At 24.4% G+C, this 16,411-nt stretch overlaps 9 protein-coding genes across 9 annotated transcripts; 4 read left to right on the forward strand and 5 right to left on the reverse strand.

Annotated features, from left to right (window-relative positions):
* Nucleotides 1–1,112: 1,112 nt before the first annotated feature.
* SRAE_1000149800 (7TM GPCR, serpentine receptor class e (Sre) family-containing protein) lies at nt 1,113–1,898 on the forward strand (the record flags this gene model as incomplete). Its single annotated transcript, XM_024648460.1, has 1 exon — nt 1,113–1,898. One exon carries the CDS (start codon nt 1,113–1,115, stop codon nt 1,896–1,898), a length of 786 nt encoding a protein of 261 aa, XP_024502437.1.
* Nucleotides 1,899–2,168: 270 nt separating this feature from the next.
* On the forward strand, nt 2,169–3,809 carry SRAE_1000149900 (Hypothetical protein; the record flags this gene model as incomplete). Its single annotated transcript, XM_024648461.1, has 1 exon — nt 2,169–3,809. One exon carries the CDS (start codon nt 2,169–2,171, stop codon nt 3,807–3,809), a length of 1,641 nt encoding a protein of 546 aa, XP_024502438.1.
* A 430-nt stretch (nt 3,810–4,239) lies between these two features.
* On the forward strand, nt 4,240–5,626 carry SRAE_1000150000 (CCA tRNA nucleotidyltransferase 1, mitochondrial; the record flags this gene model as incomplete). The annotated part of the gene is made up of 2 exons (XM_024648463.1): nt 4,240–4,574; nt 4,615–5,626. The coding sequence occupies 2 exons, from the start codon at nt 4,240–4,242 to the stop codon at nt 5,624–5,626; spliced, it is 1,347 nt and encodes a 448-aa protein (XP_024502439.1).
* A 532-nt stretch (nt 5,627–6,158) lies between these two features.
* On the reverse strand, nt 6,159–7,197 carry SRAE_1000150100 (Protein kinase domain and Serine/threonine-/dual specificity protein kinase, catalytic domain and Protein kinase-like domain-containing protein; the record flags this gene model as incomplete). Its single annotated transcript, XM_024648464.1, has 2 exons — nt 6,159–6,935; nt 6,985–7,197. The coding sequence occupies 2 exons, from the start codon at nt 7,195–7,197 to the stop codon at nt 6,159–6,161; spliced, it is 990 nt and encodes a 329-aa protein (XP_024502440.1).
* A 111-nt stretch (nt 7,198–7,308) lies between these two features.
* On the reverse strand, nt 7,309–7,792 carry SRAE_1000150200 (Hypothetical protein; the record flags this gene model as incomplete). Its single annotated transcript, XM_024648465.1, has 3 exons — nt 7,309–7,317; nt 7,367–7,693; nt 7,739–7,792. 3 exons carry the CDS (start codon nt 7,790–7,792, stop codon nt 7,309–7,311), a joined length of 390 nt encoding a protein of 129 aa, XP_024502441.1.
* Nucleotides 7,793–9,061: 1,269 nt separating this feature from the next.
* Nucleotides 9,062–10,354, forward strand: SRAE_1000150300 (CRAL-TRIO domain and GOLD domain-containing protein; the record flags this gene model as incomplete). The annotated part of the gene is made up of 3 exons (XM_024648466.1): nt 9,062–9,317; nt 9,366–9,694; nt 9,746–10,354. The coding sequence occupies 3 exons, from the start codon at nt 9,062–9,064 to the stop codon at nt 10,352–10,354; spliced, it is 1,194 nt and encodes a 397-aa protein (XP_024502442.1).
* A 138-nt stretch (nt 10,355–10,492) lies between these two features.
* SRAE_1000150400 (Zinc finger protein ZPR1) lies at nt 10,493–11,869 on the reverse strand (the record flags this gene model as incomplete). The annotated part of the gene is made up of 3 exons (XM_024648467.1): nt 10,493–11,681; nt 11,723–11,741; nt 11,767–11,869. 3 exons carry the CDS (start codon nt 11,867–11,869, stop codon nt 10,493–10,495), a joined length of 1,311 nt encoding a protein of 436 aa, XP_024502443.1.
* Nucleotides 11,870–12,006: 137 nt separating this feature from the next.
* On the reverse strand, nt 12,007–12,734 carry SRAE_1000150500 (Glutaredoxin-3; the record flags this gene model as incomplete). Its single annotated transcript, XM_024648468.1, has 2 exons — nt 12,007–12,616; nt 12,676–12,734. The coding sequence occupies 2 exons, from the start codon at nt 12,732–12,734 to the stop codon at nt 12,007–12,009; spliced, it is 669 nt and encodes a 222-aa protein (XP_024502444.1).
* Nucleotides 12,735–13,066: 332 nt separating this feature from the next.
* Nucleotides 13,067–16,313, reverse strand: SRAE_1000150600 (Serrate RNA effector molecule homolog; the record flags this gene model as incomplete). Its single annotated transcript, XM_024648469.1, has 3 exons — nt 13,067–14,888; nt 14,938–15,100; nt 16,289–16,313. The coding sequence occupies 3 exons, from the start codon at nt 16,311–16,313 to the stop codon at nt 13,067–13,069; spliced, it is 2,010 nt and encodes a 669-aa protein (XP_024502445.1).
* Between the last annotated feature and the right edge of the window lie 98 nt (nt 16,314–16,411).

The raw sequence follows: 16,411 nt of genomic DNA on the forward strand, positions 1-16,411 counted from the left end.
ATTACTAAATAAAATTCATAGAAATACAGGGAAATTCTAATTATATTATATTTGATATATAGGTAAGTTATATGAAAAATAATTAATTAAATTTTTCAATTCATTATTTTTTGTATAATTATTTTTATTTTTAAAAAATGTTTAAGTTGAGTTTTATTAAATCTTCTACTTCTGTGTATAAAAATAAAATATTATAAATTTTATTATTGTGATCTAAAATATCTTCTCTGTTTTTTAATTTTGAAAATTATTATATCATGTAAAATAATTTTTGCTATAAAATTTCATATACCAATTATTATTTTCTTTCTCTATGCATCGTATATAAGTTGTCAGACAACTTTACAAAACTTCTGATTCTACATCAAATGAATATATTTGCTGTTGTTGCTTAAGCTTTGATATATATGAAGCATTAATTATGTAATAAAATGTACTCCTGCAAATATAAAATTATTTTTTTAACAAAATTTATTATATAAATTATAATATATAAATGTTATTATAACATTTTTATTAATTAATAAGTGATAAATATTTAAACTTTAAAAAAATAAAAAAATAATTAAATAAATAAATTATTTTTAAGGAAAAAATTTTTTAAACTTATCCATTTATTATATAATATATTTTTTTTCAATTATTTAATAAGGTAAATAATTTTTATTTAAATTTATCTTAAATTAATACAATTAAAAAGTTAGTTAATTGATAAAAATGTGTCTAAACTAAAAATGACAAATTGTATTAAGTTTGTATAATTTTAAATTTTAGCATTTTTCTTTGATAATTCTTAAAAAAATTACTTTAGATTTTTTTTTATTTTAGTAAAATATTTATATGCATAAAATAAGAAAAAAAAAATGGCAGAAGTTGTTTATATTTTGCTATCTATAACTGAATTTTCTATATCAATTTTTGGAACTATTGTATGTATAAATTTTTTAAAATTTTTATTTAAAACATCACAAATTCATAAAAATATAAAAATTTTATTTATACAATGTGTCTTTCAAACACTTTTTGTTTTTATAACAAGATTTTTAATAATTATAAGTATATTAACTTACAATGTTTTCCTTGATTCAATATTTCAAAATATAAAATATTGTATGGTATTGAAAACTTTACATAGAATAGCTATTGTAATAACATCAACATTACTTCCTGGTATGGTTATTGAAAGATGTATTGCAACATCATACTATAAAATTTATGAAAGATCATTTAATGGTTGTTTTAGTCAATTATTTTGTATTATTCAAACATTTATTAGTGCATCAATAATTATTATTGGGACAATTTTTTTTCCTAACACAATAGAAAAAAGTAATTATATTTCTATTTGTCAATATGAATTTTTATCTTATGATTTCACAATATATATAACCTATATTATATTATCTTCTGCAGTAATTTCAATTATATCATTTATAATTTTATTGTATATAAATAAACATTTATATAATAAAGCTATTACAAATTTTTCAAATGGATATTTAACAAGAAAATTTCAATTATCTGAAAATATTAAAATATGCCGCTTGATGTGCCAATTTATTATGATTTATTTTTTTGGTATTGTTATATGTTCAATTTTTCTTATTACTGCAAGTAGAATTTCAATTAATTCAATGACATATAAAAATTATGTTACAATAATACATTGTTTTGGTCAAGGTGTTGATATAAGTCTTGCTTCAATTTCATCATGTCTTTGTTTATATGCAATGAGTAAATTTAAAAAATCGCAATTTAAAATTGGTTTTAAAGATCACAAAAAAAATTCAAAAGTATCACCATTAACTATAAAAGGGATTAGTGGGAATAATTTGATTTTGGACATTGAAGTTGAGAAAAAATTATATTTTAAAGAATTAAATAAACAATGGTACTAAAACACAATAAATCTAATCATAACTAGATAGTAAAAAAAGTTCTATCTTATCATATTTAAATTTTTTAATATAAAAAAATTATTGTTTTTAAAATATCTCAAATTCAAAATAAAAAATTAAATTTTTAATAATTTGAATATTATGTTATTAATTATAAATTTAAAAAAAATTTAATATTTAAATTATATTTATTTAAATGTAATAAATACATTTATTTGGTAAATAAATTTTAGATTTTTTATACTAACCTGTTCAATACTAATAGTCAGTATGTCAAAAAAGTGGTCATTTAGATCTAAAGGCAAGTCATCTGGACCAAAAACTTTCTGGGATAATCGTGTTACAAGAGCAATTGCTTCAAGAACCCTTTCATTGAAAAGAGACAAATTTGATAATGATTATATTAGAAGACCAAGAAGAATTTTAACTGCTAGAAGAAGATTTCCACTTAGAATTCCAATTACTTCTATAACAATTCCTGAGAATTTGGAATGTGAAGAAAATGTTGTTGTTGTTTGTGAACCAAGTAGTCATAAAATTGTTACTGGAGATGAATCATATGAAAAAATTTGGCCTGCTCTTTCAAATACTGAACAAAATATGCTTTTACCAAGTAATAGGATCCCAAATAACATGAAACTTATTAATGTAAATCATTTTCTCAATTTCCGTCGTGATTTTATTTTTTCAATTAATATAGCTGAAAAAATGATGCCACTTCTTGCTGTATTAGATGGAATTGCTGCTATCAAAGTTGATAAAACAAAGCCTGAAGTGTTTGGTAACTTTTTAGAATTCACAGATAATTTATCAAAAGGTTCTCTAACAAATGCTTCTATCAAACCACTTTTATCTCCATTGGAATCTATATCATCCACAAAAATTGAGGAAAGTCAAACTAAATTTTTTGCAGATTTTTATGAATACATTGAAAGTTTGAATAAAGAATCTCCAAAATGTGTGGAAATAAAAGAATTATGTGCTGATTTAGCTAATTTATCACAAGTAGTTGTTGGTGAAAGTGACTCCATAAAACTTGGAGAATTTTTTGCCGGTATTGCTGAACTTGAAGACCAAGCTAGTTCAAAGACATACATTGTTCCACTTTTAGCTTCAATGGAATCTATCTCGAGAATCACTTTTAAAGAAAGTGATACACAAGTTATTGGTGAATTAAATCATGGAATGGATGATAATGCTACTTGTAGTAATTATGTAACCTTATTACCTTTATTTGATTCAATGGAACAATTATCAAAAATAACCCAAAATGAAGGTGATGATAAAGCAAGTAAAGTTGATTCATGTTTAAGCCAAGAAAAACAAATTAAAAATCTAGAAGGAATATTTAATGACTATAAGATGAATGCATTTGAAAAACAAAATCAAGAAATTAAACCCATTTTAAGCACTATAGAAAACATCACTGCATCTCAAGTTAAATCAAGTATTACCTCTATGATTGGAGAATTTTTCAAATGCATAAATGAAATGAATGACAAACAAAACAAACACCGAGAACATGATCTTAAACTAGCTTCTTCCTCACTCGAAAATGTCGTTTCTAGAATGCAACAAAGTCTAACAAACTTCTCTTCAATGGATGTAGGATATAATACATTTAGTGGTCAAACAGATCCAAGATCTATTGTAACTCCTCTTGCTCCACTTAGACAAAGAGTTCCATGTCCTTCATCTACCTCTTTATGTTCCTGTACAAATAGTGCTTTACTTATGCCTCAACAACGAACAAGAGAATTTGTTACTGATGCTCAATTTTATACTATGGAAGCAAATACAGTTTCACAACATATTAATGATTTGGAAAATCAAATACAAACTATGACTGATCTTCAAAAACGCTTAAAAATATACTATGAATTTCTTAAACAATATCAATCATCTGCGTAAAATAACAATTTTAAACTAATTAATTTAAGAAACCTTACTAATATATTTATAACCTTATTTTAGAGTAAATATAATAAAGTGGTAATTTTTAAACAGATCTACTTTTATCTTGTAATTAATTTTTTTTAATTTGATATTTTTTTATTTACTAAAATTATATTTAACTTGTTCTTAATTCTATAATAATTATTTTTAGAAAGAAATTATAAAAAAGTCTACTATTTTTATAACAAATTTAAACAAGACGTTTTTCCAATTTTCAATACAAGATTAAAAATATTTCATAATGTTTATTTTTCTAAGAAAATCTCCATTTCCCGTAAAAAATCTTTTATTTAAAGAACCTTGTTATTTTCCTTCTAAATTCCAACAGATCAAATTTAGAAGTAATTTGTCATCGGGAGAAATTGACTCTGTAAGGAAACAAAAAATGATGGAAATGGAATATATGAAACCTATTATTCCAAAAACAAAACATATTGATAGTAAAAATTTTAAAGAATTATTTACCCCTGAATTAGTTAAACTTTCTGAATTATTTAAAAATAATGGATTTGAAATTCGTATAGCTGGAGGGGCTGTAAGAGATTTATTATTAGGTAACAAACCTGTAGATGTTGATTTTGCATCTGATGCAACACCTCAACAAATGATAGAAATGTTTAATAGAGAAAATATTAGAATGTTAAATAAAAGAGGAGAAGAACATGGAACTGTTACATGTAGAATTGATGATAAAGAAAATTTTGAAGTAACCACTTTAAGGTAATTTATACAAAATTTTTATATTTATAATATTTATTAGAATTGATGTTGTTTGTGATGGAAGGAGAGCTGAAGTAATGTTTACAAAAAATTGGCAACTTGATGCCTTTCGTAGAGATCTCACAATAAATGCTTTGTTTTTAAAACTTGACGGTACTGTTATTGATTACACAAACGGTATTGAAGATTTAGAAAATAGAAAAGTTGTTTTTGCTGGAGATGCCGAAACAAGAATACAAGAAGATTATTTAAGAATTTTAAGATATTTTCGTTTTTATGGAAGAATAGCTGAAAATCCTAATGCTTTTGATGAAAAAACTTTAGATGCTATTAAAAAAAATGCATCTGGATTAGGTGGTATAAGTGGTGAACGTATTTGGACAGAATTTAAAAAAATTATCCTTGGAAGATTTTCTTCTTCAATTATTAAAGTTATGCTTGAAGAGTGTAAACTTAATAAATATCTTGGTATTCCAGAAAATTGTTCTTTAGATCATTATGTTAAAATTGTAACAATGAACAATATAAATGATCTAATGCCTTCAACAATTATTTCATCTTTATTTAGTAATATGGATGATTTAGATAAATTTCATAATCGATGTAAAATATCTAATGCTGAGAGAGGATTATGTGAATCTATTATAAATGTAAGAGATTTTTTAAATGAAAAGTTAAAGAATGATTCTGTTAGTAGATTCAAAATTTGGAAAGATTTATTAACAGATGAATACTACAAAAATTGTATGAAAAATGAAGAAGCTGCAAAGGAAAGAGTAAAACAGATTGGAATGTACTTATTATGTGAAAAAGAATTGTTAAATGAGATTAATCAAATTAAAATACCTTATTTTCCATTAAATGGAGTAGTTCTAATGAAAAATAATTTTCCAAAAGGACCAAAAGTTAAATTTATATTAGATAATTGTTTTACGGAATGGGTTGAAAGTGACTACACAATGTCTTTGGATGATTTAATTGCCTTCGGAAAAAAATTAGAAATACCGGAAAACATAAACCAAAAAAAAAATAGGAAAAGAAAGTCATCGTAGAGTAAAAAGAGTGTATAATTATATTAAATACAAGTTGTTATTATTTTTATAGTTAAATTTAATTTGTCAATAAAATAATTGTTTTCTTTTTGATACTGAAAATAGTTTGTTAATATGTTTCGTTAATTATATATTTACTAAATATTTACTTTTTAGATTAAAAATGGTATTAAACTTATTTATTTAATATAAAAATTCTATTTAATAATAAACAAAAATAATTTAATATATATATAAATATAATAATGATCATTAAGAACTTTAAGTAAATACTACTCACTTTTACAGTAATATTAATTTATTTATAAATTAATTCAAAAATACAGAATGAAATTTAAATAAAATTGAATAATTTACATAAAAAAAATTTTACATATTTTTTACTGAAATAATTTGTTAATAAAATATATTTAATCATGTAGTCGTTCTATATTAATTACATTTGTATGAATATATCTATATAATGAAATTTGTTAAAAAAAAATTATTGTCATTTTCTAATATATACTATAGTGATAAACTGTTTTTAAAATTATCCCTCACCCGATTCTTCTTCTTTTTCATTTTTATTTAAATCTTCTTTTTCCCAATCTAATGGATCTGTTAAAACACACCCACTTTCTTTGGCACCTCTTCTTAAAGATGAATAAATAAATTCATAGTCAACTTTATCATGATATTTTAATGAATCAATATAATCAAGAATTTTTCCAAATTCACCTTCACATTTAAATCCACCAAAAAATGTACTACGAATTTTTCTCGATCGTTCTTTTGATGTCATAACATGTTTTTTGTCAGAAAGTTTTTTCCATGGAAGTCCTGTTGAAACAATTAAATCTATCAATAAATAAAACCAACTTTCACAATCATCTTTTCTACCCATTTCTTGATTTTTATGACATGATAATGATGCAAATCTTACTGTTCCTTTAAATCCAACCGTAACTCTTGGTGTTTTTAATTCATTACTTTCATTTAAAAATTTTCTTGCAATTCCAAAATCTAAAATATACACAACTTTTTTTTTATCACCTAATCCTATTGCATAATTTGCTGGTTTAATATCTCTATGAAGATAACCTTGTTTATGTAAATCTTCAATTGCCTCTAAACATTGTATAGATGCTGATATTCCAGTTTGAAGAGTAAATATTCGTTCTGGTCTACTATTTTTTAAATCAGCTAAACTTTTTCCTACAAGTTCCATAACAAGAAAAAAATAATTATCTTTTTTTCCTCTATCAACAATAGAAGTAAAATGAGAAGTTCCTTCACGACATCCTGATACTAACTTTAATATTGCAATCTATAAGATTGATAAATAAATATATATTAAAATAAATTTTAAAATATACCTCCATTTTTAATTTTGAATGCCTTCTTGTATCAAGTTTTTTTTCTATTTTCATTGCATACTCAAGTTTAGAATTTGATACATCATGTACTCTAAATACAGCACCAAATCCACCTTCACCAAGTAATTTTGATATTTGATATTTACATTTTCCAGATTCAATAATAACACCTTCACGTATTCCAAGTTCATCAGCTAAATTATCTTCAGACATTATAAATATTAATTATAAATGAAATGAAAAAAATATATATATAAATTTTTTATTATATAAACACATCATATTTAAATTTTAAACAAAAATAAATTTATTGTGCAAATTTATTTAATACATCTATTAATATAAAAAAAATTATATATTTTATTTCTTAAATTTAACTAACTTTTGAACCATATGGTCTATTAAAAATAACATGCCTTCCATCAGCATCAAATTTTAAATATTGTGATCTATTAGCTTTTCTTGTTAATCTTCCTGTAACTTCTGCAATATTTATTGGAAAATATTTTACCCCTTCTCTTCTATACATAAATCCAAAATTATGTGGTGATGACAGTTGTGAAGTTTCTATTAATTGTAATGGTTTCATAAGATATGGTATATTAGGGTTTTTAAAAAACTTCTCCTTTTTCATACTATTATTTTCGTTTATATCATTTTCAAATATTTTATGTTCTGTTGGATACCTCACTCTAATATGTTTTACTGCCTATAAACAAGTTTATATAATAATTTTTTTTTTTTTATAAAATACCTTAATAAAAATAAAAAACTGAGCAATAACAGAAATATAGAAAAAAATATGCATTTTTATAATGTAAAAACAAAAAATAAATTTTTTAGCTCAAAAGATATAACTTTATATGTATATATACGTAAATTAAATTTTATAAAAGCTTCTCTTTTTTAAAATTTTTTATAATATACAGTTATATTTTTATTTCATATACTTACTTAATAGTTTAAAAATTCATTTTCAATATATATAATTTATTTATTACATTTTTAGTTTGAAAGTACTTGCACAAAAAATTTACAAAGTTTAACAATAGAAAAATATATAAATAAATAACTATTTTCATGTGACAATAATTTGGTTACAGTTAAAAAAAATAAAATAAAATGTCATAATTAATTTTATTATATCGTTTTGACACTTTCTTAAATTGTTATAATTTGCATCAATCAAAAAATTGATGAATGTATTATTTTTATAAGTAAAAAAATTCTTTATCACTATAATATTTCTTATTTCGATAAATAACAATCAATTAACAAATGAAAAAAATCTAGTAATATATTGTATTAAAATATTTTAAAATTTATATATTACTTCTATTTAAAGAATGCTTTTCACTTTTATTTTATGAAAAATTTTATTTAAACACTATATGACAAATAATATTTAATATATTATATAAAGGCGGATATAATAAAGACATATAAGATAAAAGATTTAAAATAGAATTATTATTATCAATATAATCATATATATCTTATAATATATAACATTCATTAAAGTTTATTGTATGATATATTTTATATCATTTATATTATACTATATTTTATATAGACTGTTTTTTAATTTCTATTTCTTTTTAAAAAGTTTATGATTATAAATTATTGTTTATATTAAAATTCAGATTAACGGTGATGAACTCATTGACATTTTAAAACTAATTACAAAACATCTAGTTTTTATATTCGACTTTGGTGTATATTTAAATATATTCTACATTCATTTATATAGTTATCAAACACTATAAAGTGGATACAGACCATCCACCCATTTCGTATAATGTCCGGTTGTTGTGGTTAACAATATAATGTTTGTTGCAACAATATTACACTTAGAAGATTTTGATCATACATGATAATATAATATAGTTTAGTATAAGAAATTATTACTTATTGCTTAAACTTGATTGTGATCGTTGATATTTCCAAATTTAAAATACCATTTTATTTATATATTATATATAATACATATATATATAAATATATATATATATTTTATGATTTTTCTAGACAAAATATTTTTCTTTAATATTGTTTCATATTTATTAATTATAAACTAATGCCTCCAAATCAAGAAGGAATAACTCCAAAAATAAATATGTCAAATTCTAAAAGAATTTTACCAGTACCATTTGATGATGAAACATTAAATCATGCTAAATTATTAAGAAAAAAATTTAATAGCTTTTTACCGGAAGATATTAATACTGATTTTCATATGGCTAGATGGTATCGTATGTATAAAGGTAATGAAGAAACAATGGAAATTAAATTAAAAGAATACATTCGCCATCGAAAAAGTTTTAATTATGAAGGTAATAATGTTATTAAACAATGTGAAAGTTTAGATTTTGCCTTATCAGTTTGGGATAAATTTTCTATATCAAAACTTGATCAAACAGACTACTCTGGTGATGTTGCAGTTTTTTTACAAAGAATGGAAGGAACTGATTTAAAAGAAATTATTAAAACTGTACCATATTATCATATACTTCATAGTTATTTTTTACTTCAAGAATGTATGCAAAGAGCAATATTGTTAAAAGAAAAAGAAACAGGAAGACAATCAGCAGCAATTATTATTCTTGATTTACATGGGATTAATTTAGGTGATTTTATAAATCCACTTTCTAATCCAACAAAACTTGCTCGAATTGTCGTAAAGATATGGTCTGATTATTTTACAGAAAATGTAAGTTTATTGATAATAAAAAAAAATATATATATAATATAAAATTTTAAGATGGTTAAACTTATTTTGGTACGACCTCCAGGCATACTTTCAGTGATGTGGCAATTAGCCAAATATATTTTAGATGAAAAAACTTCCAGCCAAATTGCCTTTGTTCAAAAATATGAAGAATTAAAAGATTATGTTGATGAAAGTGTAATTCCTAAAATGTTTGGAGGTACCAGAGTCGACAATACTGGGTGGAGTGAAACTCCAGAATCATGTGTAAAAGCTGCAAGAAAAGTTACTCAAGATTTATATTATAATCCAGAAAAAATATATAAAAAATATGGAATTGAAAAGATACCTTCTCTTAAATCTATATCAATAAAAAATAAACATACTGAAACAGTTATTATAAAAGGAAATGTTGGTCAAAAAATAATATGGCATTTTATGACAAGTAATGAATTAGTATTTGATGTTTTAATCAAAGAAAATGGTCAATCACATTTAAATGAAGATATACCTATAATACCAGGTGTTTATGGAACATGTTTAAAACTTCCAGAACAAGGAGTTATTGAAGTTGAAAAAAGTGGAGAATATCATTTTCGTTGGATAAATTTACATGGTGGGTGGTTAGCAGCTAAAGTACATTATGCTATCGTAGTTATATAAATAAGTAAATAAAGAAATTTTATAAAAAAAAAACTTAACTTTTAATGTAGCTAACAATTGTGTTTAACAAATTATTACTAAAAACAAACGAACAAGATATGTGAATTAATAATTATTTATCAAAAAAAAAATAGTGATCTATGCTTTTTCTTCTTCTTCTTCAACAATTACATCCATCTTATTATTAGTATCATTTTCATAATTTTCAGTCTTAATATCATTTAATCCCAATTCATCATTTTGTTCATATGATCTAGTATAAAAGACTTTTTCAAGTTGAGGATCATCAAGTGGTGCAGTGACACTTTGAATATAACTATTACCAGCTGGATCATCAAGAATAATTGTTACAGGTAATTTTAAAGCAACAATATCATCAAACTTCTGAATCAGACTTTGAAACTTTCCTTTGTCTTCATCGACAGCACTATCTCCAATAAAAAAACGACCTTGTTCTTCAATTTGTTCTTTTGTCGCTGTAATAAGACCTTCAACAGTTGTAAAGCGTCCACACAAAGCACCCATACCAACTTCGAGATCAAGTTCAGGAATTTTTAAAGAACATGTATCACTTTTCAACACATCTCTAGCTAAGTCAATTTCATTTTTAACTTTTAAAGATAATTTACATCCATACTCTTGAAATGAACCACCTGATTTTACTTCATTAGATTTATAACCACAATCATCACACTTTGTAGACATAATAATAACTGTTTGAAAATAAGGAATATCTGTAGGTTTCATTAAAGTTTCAATCATTTTATTACAATTAGGACATTTAGAAGGAAAATGTAATACTTCTTGTTTAACATCTTCAAATGATTTCCATTGTGTATCTGGATCTTTTGATATATCATCTTCCTCATCATCATCATCTGCAAAACCAAGTATTTTTCTATCAGCTAAATTTCTATAGTAATGAGATGTTATACAATGAGGATCAACATGTAATGGATCTGGATTTTGAATATAACAATTTCCAGAAACATCTTTAAGTTTCAAAGTCCAACATGATTTAAGAGTACGTAAATTTTCTAATTTTTCAATAAATTCATCAATTTTACTAGCATCATCAGGATGTTCAATTTTCCTTTGAGCTTGATTTTGTTCTAATCCTTCTTTGACTCTTAATAAAATACCCTCAACAGTAGTTATTTCTCCAGGTTGACTTTTTGGTGGTATTTCTAAATTAAGTTCTGGTATCTCTATTTGAGCAAATTCACTTTTTACAACTTGCCTATTTAAATCAGTTTCATTTTGAACTTTTAAAACTATTTCCGTTCCAAATTCTTGAACTTTTTCACCACTTTGTATTTCATTATTACTAAATCCACAATGTTCACATCTAAATGACATAACAATTACCTGTTTGTAAAAAGGAATTCTTGTACACATTAATTTTGTTATACCATTTTTGTGACAATTAAAACAAAAAGATTCAATTTCAAGAGGAGCTTGATCTTCATCATCAGCTGATAAATCTTTGAATACTACATTATTATCATCGCTCATTTTTTATCTACAAATTCAGAGACTAATACAAAAAGTTTAGAAATGTAATAAAAAATACTTTGGAAAATATAACCAACCTAACAACAAAAATAATTAAATTTCATAAATAATATTTTATTTATTTATTTATAATAAATTTAAAGCTTAGGAAGACTATCAACAAATGCTTGGTCTTTAAGTTCTTCTCTAAATATATCTAATCCACCAATAAGTTCTCCATCCAAGTATATTTGTGGATATGTTGGCCAATCACTATAAACTTTTAATCCTTGACGAACCTCATCATCTTCTAAAATGTCAAATGTCCAATAATTTGCATTAACATTATTTAATAATTCAATTACTTGACGACTAAAACCACATCTTGGTTGTTCTCTATTGCCTTTCATAAATACAACTAATTTAGATTTATTTATAAGTTTTTTTAATCTTGAATTTAAATCCTCTTTTGTAACTGATTCTACATTATCTACAACATCAGAACATTCAGTAATAAGTTTTGTTACTGAATTACGGATAGCTGAAGGACTAAAACCATTTACACGATCTATTTCTTTCCCATCACGGAAAAAAACTACAGTTGGAACAGCGGATATAGAATATTTTGAGGATACCTCTGCAACACCTTCTGCATCAATAGAAGCACTAGTAAATAAACCATTATTGTCTTCTACTAATTGTTCAATTATTTCAAGAACCTGACCACATTGAGGTACCCATGTTGCAGAAAATACAACTACTGCTAATCTAAAAAAATATATATATTTATATAATTTTGTTTTAAAATATTAAAATTATTAACCTACTTATTTTTAGAAATAAATTCGTTAAAATTTTCAAGATTTTTGAGGTCTTGTAATGTCATAATTCTTTGTACTACTGAAGTATAATTTTATATTCGCGAATATTCTCTATAAAACTTCTTACAGCGACATACTAAAAATGTCTTGGAATAAACATACTTTATCGGTAAAACAAAAAAAAAAGTATTGCATTAAAATGCGTTTTATTCAACACCAATTTATTATCAGCGAATGCATAAATAAAATAATAAAAAGAAAACGTTAATGAATTAAATGTTAGCTGAATTAACTCCTGTTTTCGATTATCGTGATGTATAAAATACATATAAATTATAAAACAAGAAAAAACAGTACTTGTTCAGGAATAATTAATTAGATGGTTTAAGAGATCCGTCTAAAAATTGTCTTCTGGAGCATCCAAGTCCCTGTAAATTACAGGTTGTCGTGGATCTCTACGCATATGTTCTCCTACATCCGAAAAACGTGGTTGTCTTTCATTGAAGTTTCCACCATTATTATAAAAGTTGCGATTACCTCCGTAACTTCTCCTTCCTCCGTCATTCCAATTATTTTGACGATTGAATCTTGGATTATTTTGGAAGTTTCTTTGGTCATTATCGCTTTGGATTCCTGTTTGTTCAGGATCTTGTAATCTACGAGGATCAGAAATGTAATTATTATAAAAGTCGGCATAGGCACGAGCTTCTTCAATTTTTGCTTGATGTTTTGTACGCAAATGTTTTTTCACAAAATCTGCATTTTTAAATTTTTTTCCGGAAAGCTCACATAACCATTTGCCTGGTTGAAGTTCAATACAGTTGGCATTAATAAAATTTTCCTCCTCAGTATCAGGATCTTTTTTACCTAATTTTATCATTTCTTCTTCAGTGACAATACCTGAATGAAGGACATTATTAGATAACTTAGCATTAAAATCTTTTATGTGATTTTCAATAAAACTATCAGCGATATTGTAGCTCCCAGTTTCAGCATTTCTAAATTGTTGCATTGGTTCTGCTCGTATATGAAGAACACCACATTTACTTGGCATAGCATCTTCAATTGGAAAGAGTGTAGCAAAGTAGTAGTCAATAGAATGGACAATACGAAGATAAATAATTAATTTATCCAGTCGTTGAAGTAGTTGTTCATCACGCGTTAAAGTAGAGCGATTGTTACCATTCTCACTTTCTTCTACCTCATCAATCAAATTTCCTTCTTCAATCAAAAGATCTGTAATATCTTTTAAAAGAGGATTCTTGCTATTGACAATAGCAAACTCAAGGTTTGTAAAAATTTCTTCATCAGTTTGGCTTTCATCAAAATACAAACCCATTTTTCTATCATAAAGAGTAACCAACTTGGCAGCCTGTTTCAAATCATTTCTAGCAATTTTATTATGAGCAATCATTCCATTAACTGTTCTTATCCTAGCAACGTCTTTATTAAGAATAGCGCTTAATTCACTATCACCCACACGAACTGTATTTAATTGCCAACAAATATTTTTAACTTGGGGATCCTCTTTTAAAGTTACCCAACCTTTTTTTACAAGTTTCTTACCATCATACATAGGATCGCTAAGTCCCACTCTAACAAAACTTTCATACTTTTTACAAATTTCATCAATTTCACATGCTGTAATAACAGGAGCAACACTACGAAGGAAAATTCCTGCGTATTTAACTAGTGACTTTCTCTTTTTCGAAGCTTTTTCCTCCACCTTTTCTTCTTGATCGTCCTCTTTTTCATCCATTATCTCTTTATTTTCATCTCCTTCCTCTTCAGTTTCACCATTCAAATACTTATCTATATCTTCATCGGATAATCCTTCTAATTTAGCAACCATAGCTTCAAAAACTTTATCGATTTGATCAGAATTCTGAACATCCAATGTAACACCATCAAGAAGTCCACGATCTACAATATATTGTTGATACACTTCAAAACGGTGCTGGACTAATTCTTTTTTCTTTTCTTTGAATTCTTTGCTTTCTTCTGGATGATACTTCTGCCTAAACCATTCTTCATCTTTATGTTCTTGAAAAAATCTATTAAGTGAATCAGCCTTAAATTTGTCTTTATACTCACTATATTTTTGTTGGAGCTCTTCTTCACTGCCTTCATCTCCAATTGTATTGACAAATTGTTTATATGTCATCATAATATGTGCGGCATTCTCGCCATTCCCAGTATCATTATTTCCATCACCATTGCTATAAAAATTTTAAAAAATGTCAAAAAAAATAAATATTAAATACTTACTCAATACGACTTCTTTTGGAGAAACCAAAATCATTTCTTGGACCAGGACGCTTCCCATAACTATTAAAAGATCTACGATCATGAAAATTCCCACCATAACCCCCACGGTTATTATCCATCCCTCCATTGTTAAAACCAAATTCTTCATTATCATTCATGTCAGCTAAAAAAAATACATATTATTTGAGTAGAGTAATTTATTAGTTTCCTAAAAAAATACACGCGGAGCTATCAACAATACTAGAGAGGTAAAGTTTAAAGAATTAGTACGTTATTCCAAAATAAACATTTAAGTCTTTACACGACTTTGATAATTTTTTTTGGAAAGACGGTTATAAAAGTTCACAAATAAGTCTCTTTTTTAGTTGCTATAGTATAATGCCAAAGTGTATAATTATCAAATGTTACGTCTTTTTCTGATTTGTTAAATTATCATTATTTGATAATATTTGAAAATTTTTCTTTTTCTAATATTAAAAAATATCTTATTTACTAAAAAATTAACCTAAAATTAAATAATGTCTCTACTTTATTTGTATGGTATTTTTACTATATATTTTTATTAAAATAAAAAATAAAAACAATTTTTTACAATAAGGCAGAATATTATTAAATTATTATTTAAAAACATAAATATTTTGCCTTCAATTGTTTGTTTAAAGATACTTGTTATTTTCTTTTTATTCAAGTGACAAGTATATCAAATGTTTTATTAATTATTTGTAACATAAAACCATTGTCCTAAATTATTATGATACACTTATTAATTGTAGTGTGCCATAATTGCTTTTCCTAATCAAAATTTTTTTTTATTATGAACCTATTTTCTATGACATTGGATATGATACCTGAACTGATTTGAAATATATGTCATGTGATGTAATACAAGATAATATATTTTTTTTGATTTATGGATAATAGCCTAACTTTCTCAATATCAATGGTATCAAAAAAAATTATTATTTTACTTTATATTCTGTAAAATTATAATTGAAAAATTTTAAAAATTTCAAATAATTTTTCTTTTAAGATTTAATATTTCTTAAATAGGATTAAGCTACATTTTTATATTTACTGTATTCAAAAAATTTTTTTGTACTATATTGTTAGTAGCTTTTGATTTCATGATCTTTTTTCTATGAATTTTATATTTTTATAGTATTCTTGATCTATGTTTTCCAGTAAATTAGCTAAAAAAAAATTTTTTTATGAAGTTTAAAATGATAACTTCTATCTTAGTATTTTCTTGTATTTCAATGAAATTCGATCATTTTTGTCTTGGTTAATAGTTAGATAGTAGCGTTATTTCGATGTTATGTTAAAATTGAACATGTGACTTACATCCTCAAACTTTGTGATCTTTTTTTAGCACACATAACATAATGATACTTTTTTTTATTTTACTATATTTTACTATGAAACACACTATGATTAGAGACATGCACCGTTTGTTAGTAAGATAAATAATTTTGAT

Source organism: Strongyloides ratti (genome assembly GCF_001040885.1).
Source record: "Strongyloides ratti genome assembly S_ratti_ED321, chromosome : 1".
NCBI lineage: Eukaryota > Metazoa > Nematoda > Chromadorea > Rhabditida > Strongyloididae > Strongyloides > Strongyloides ratti.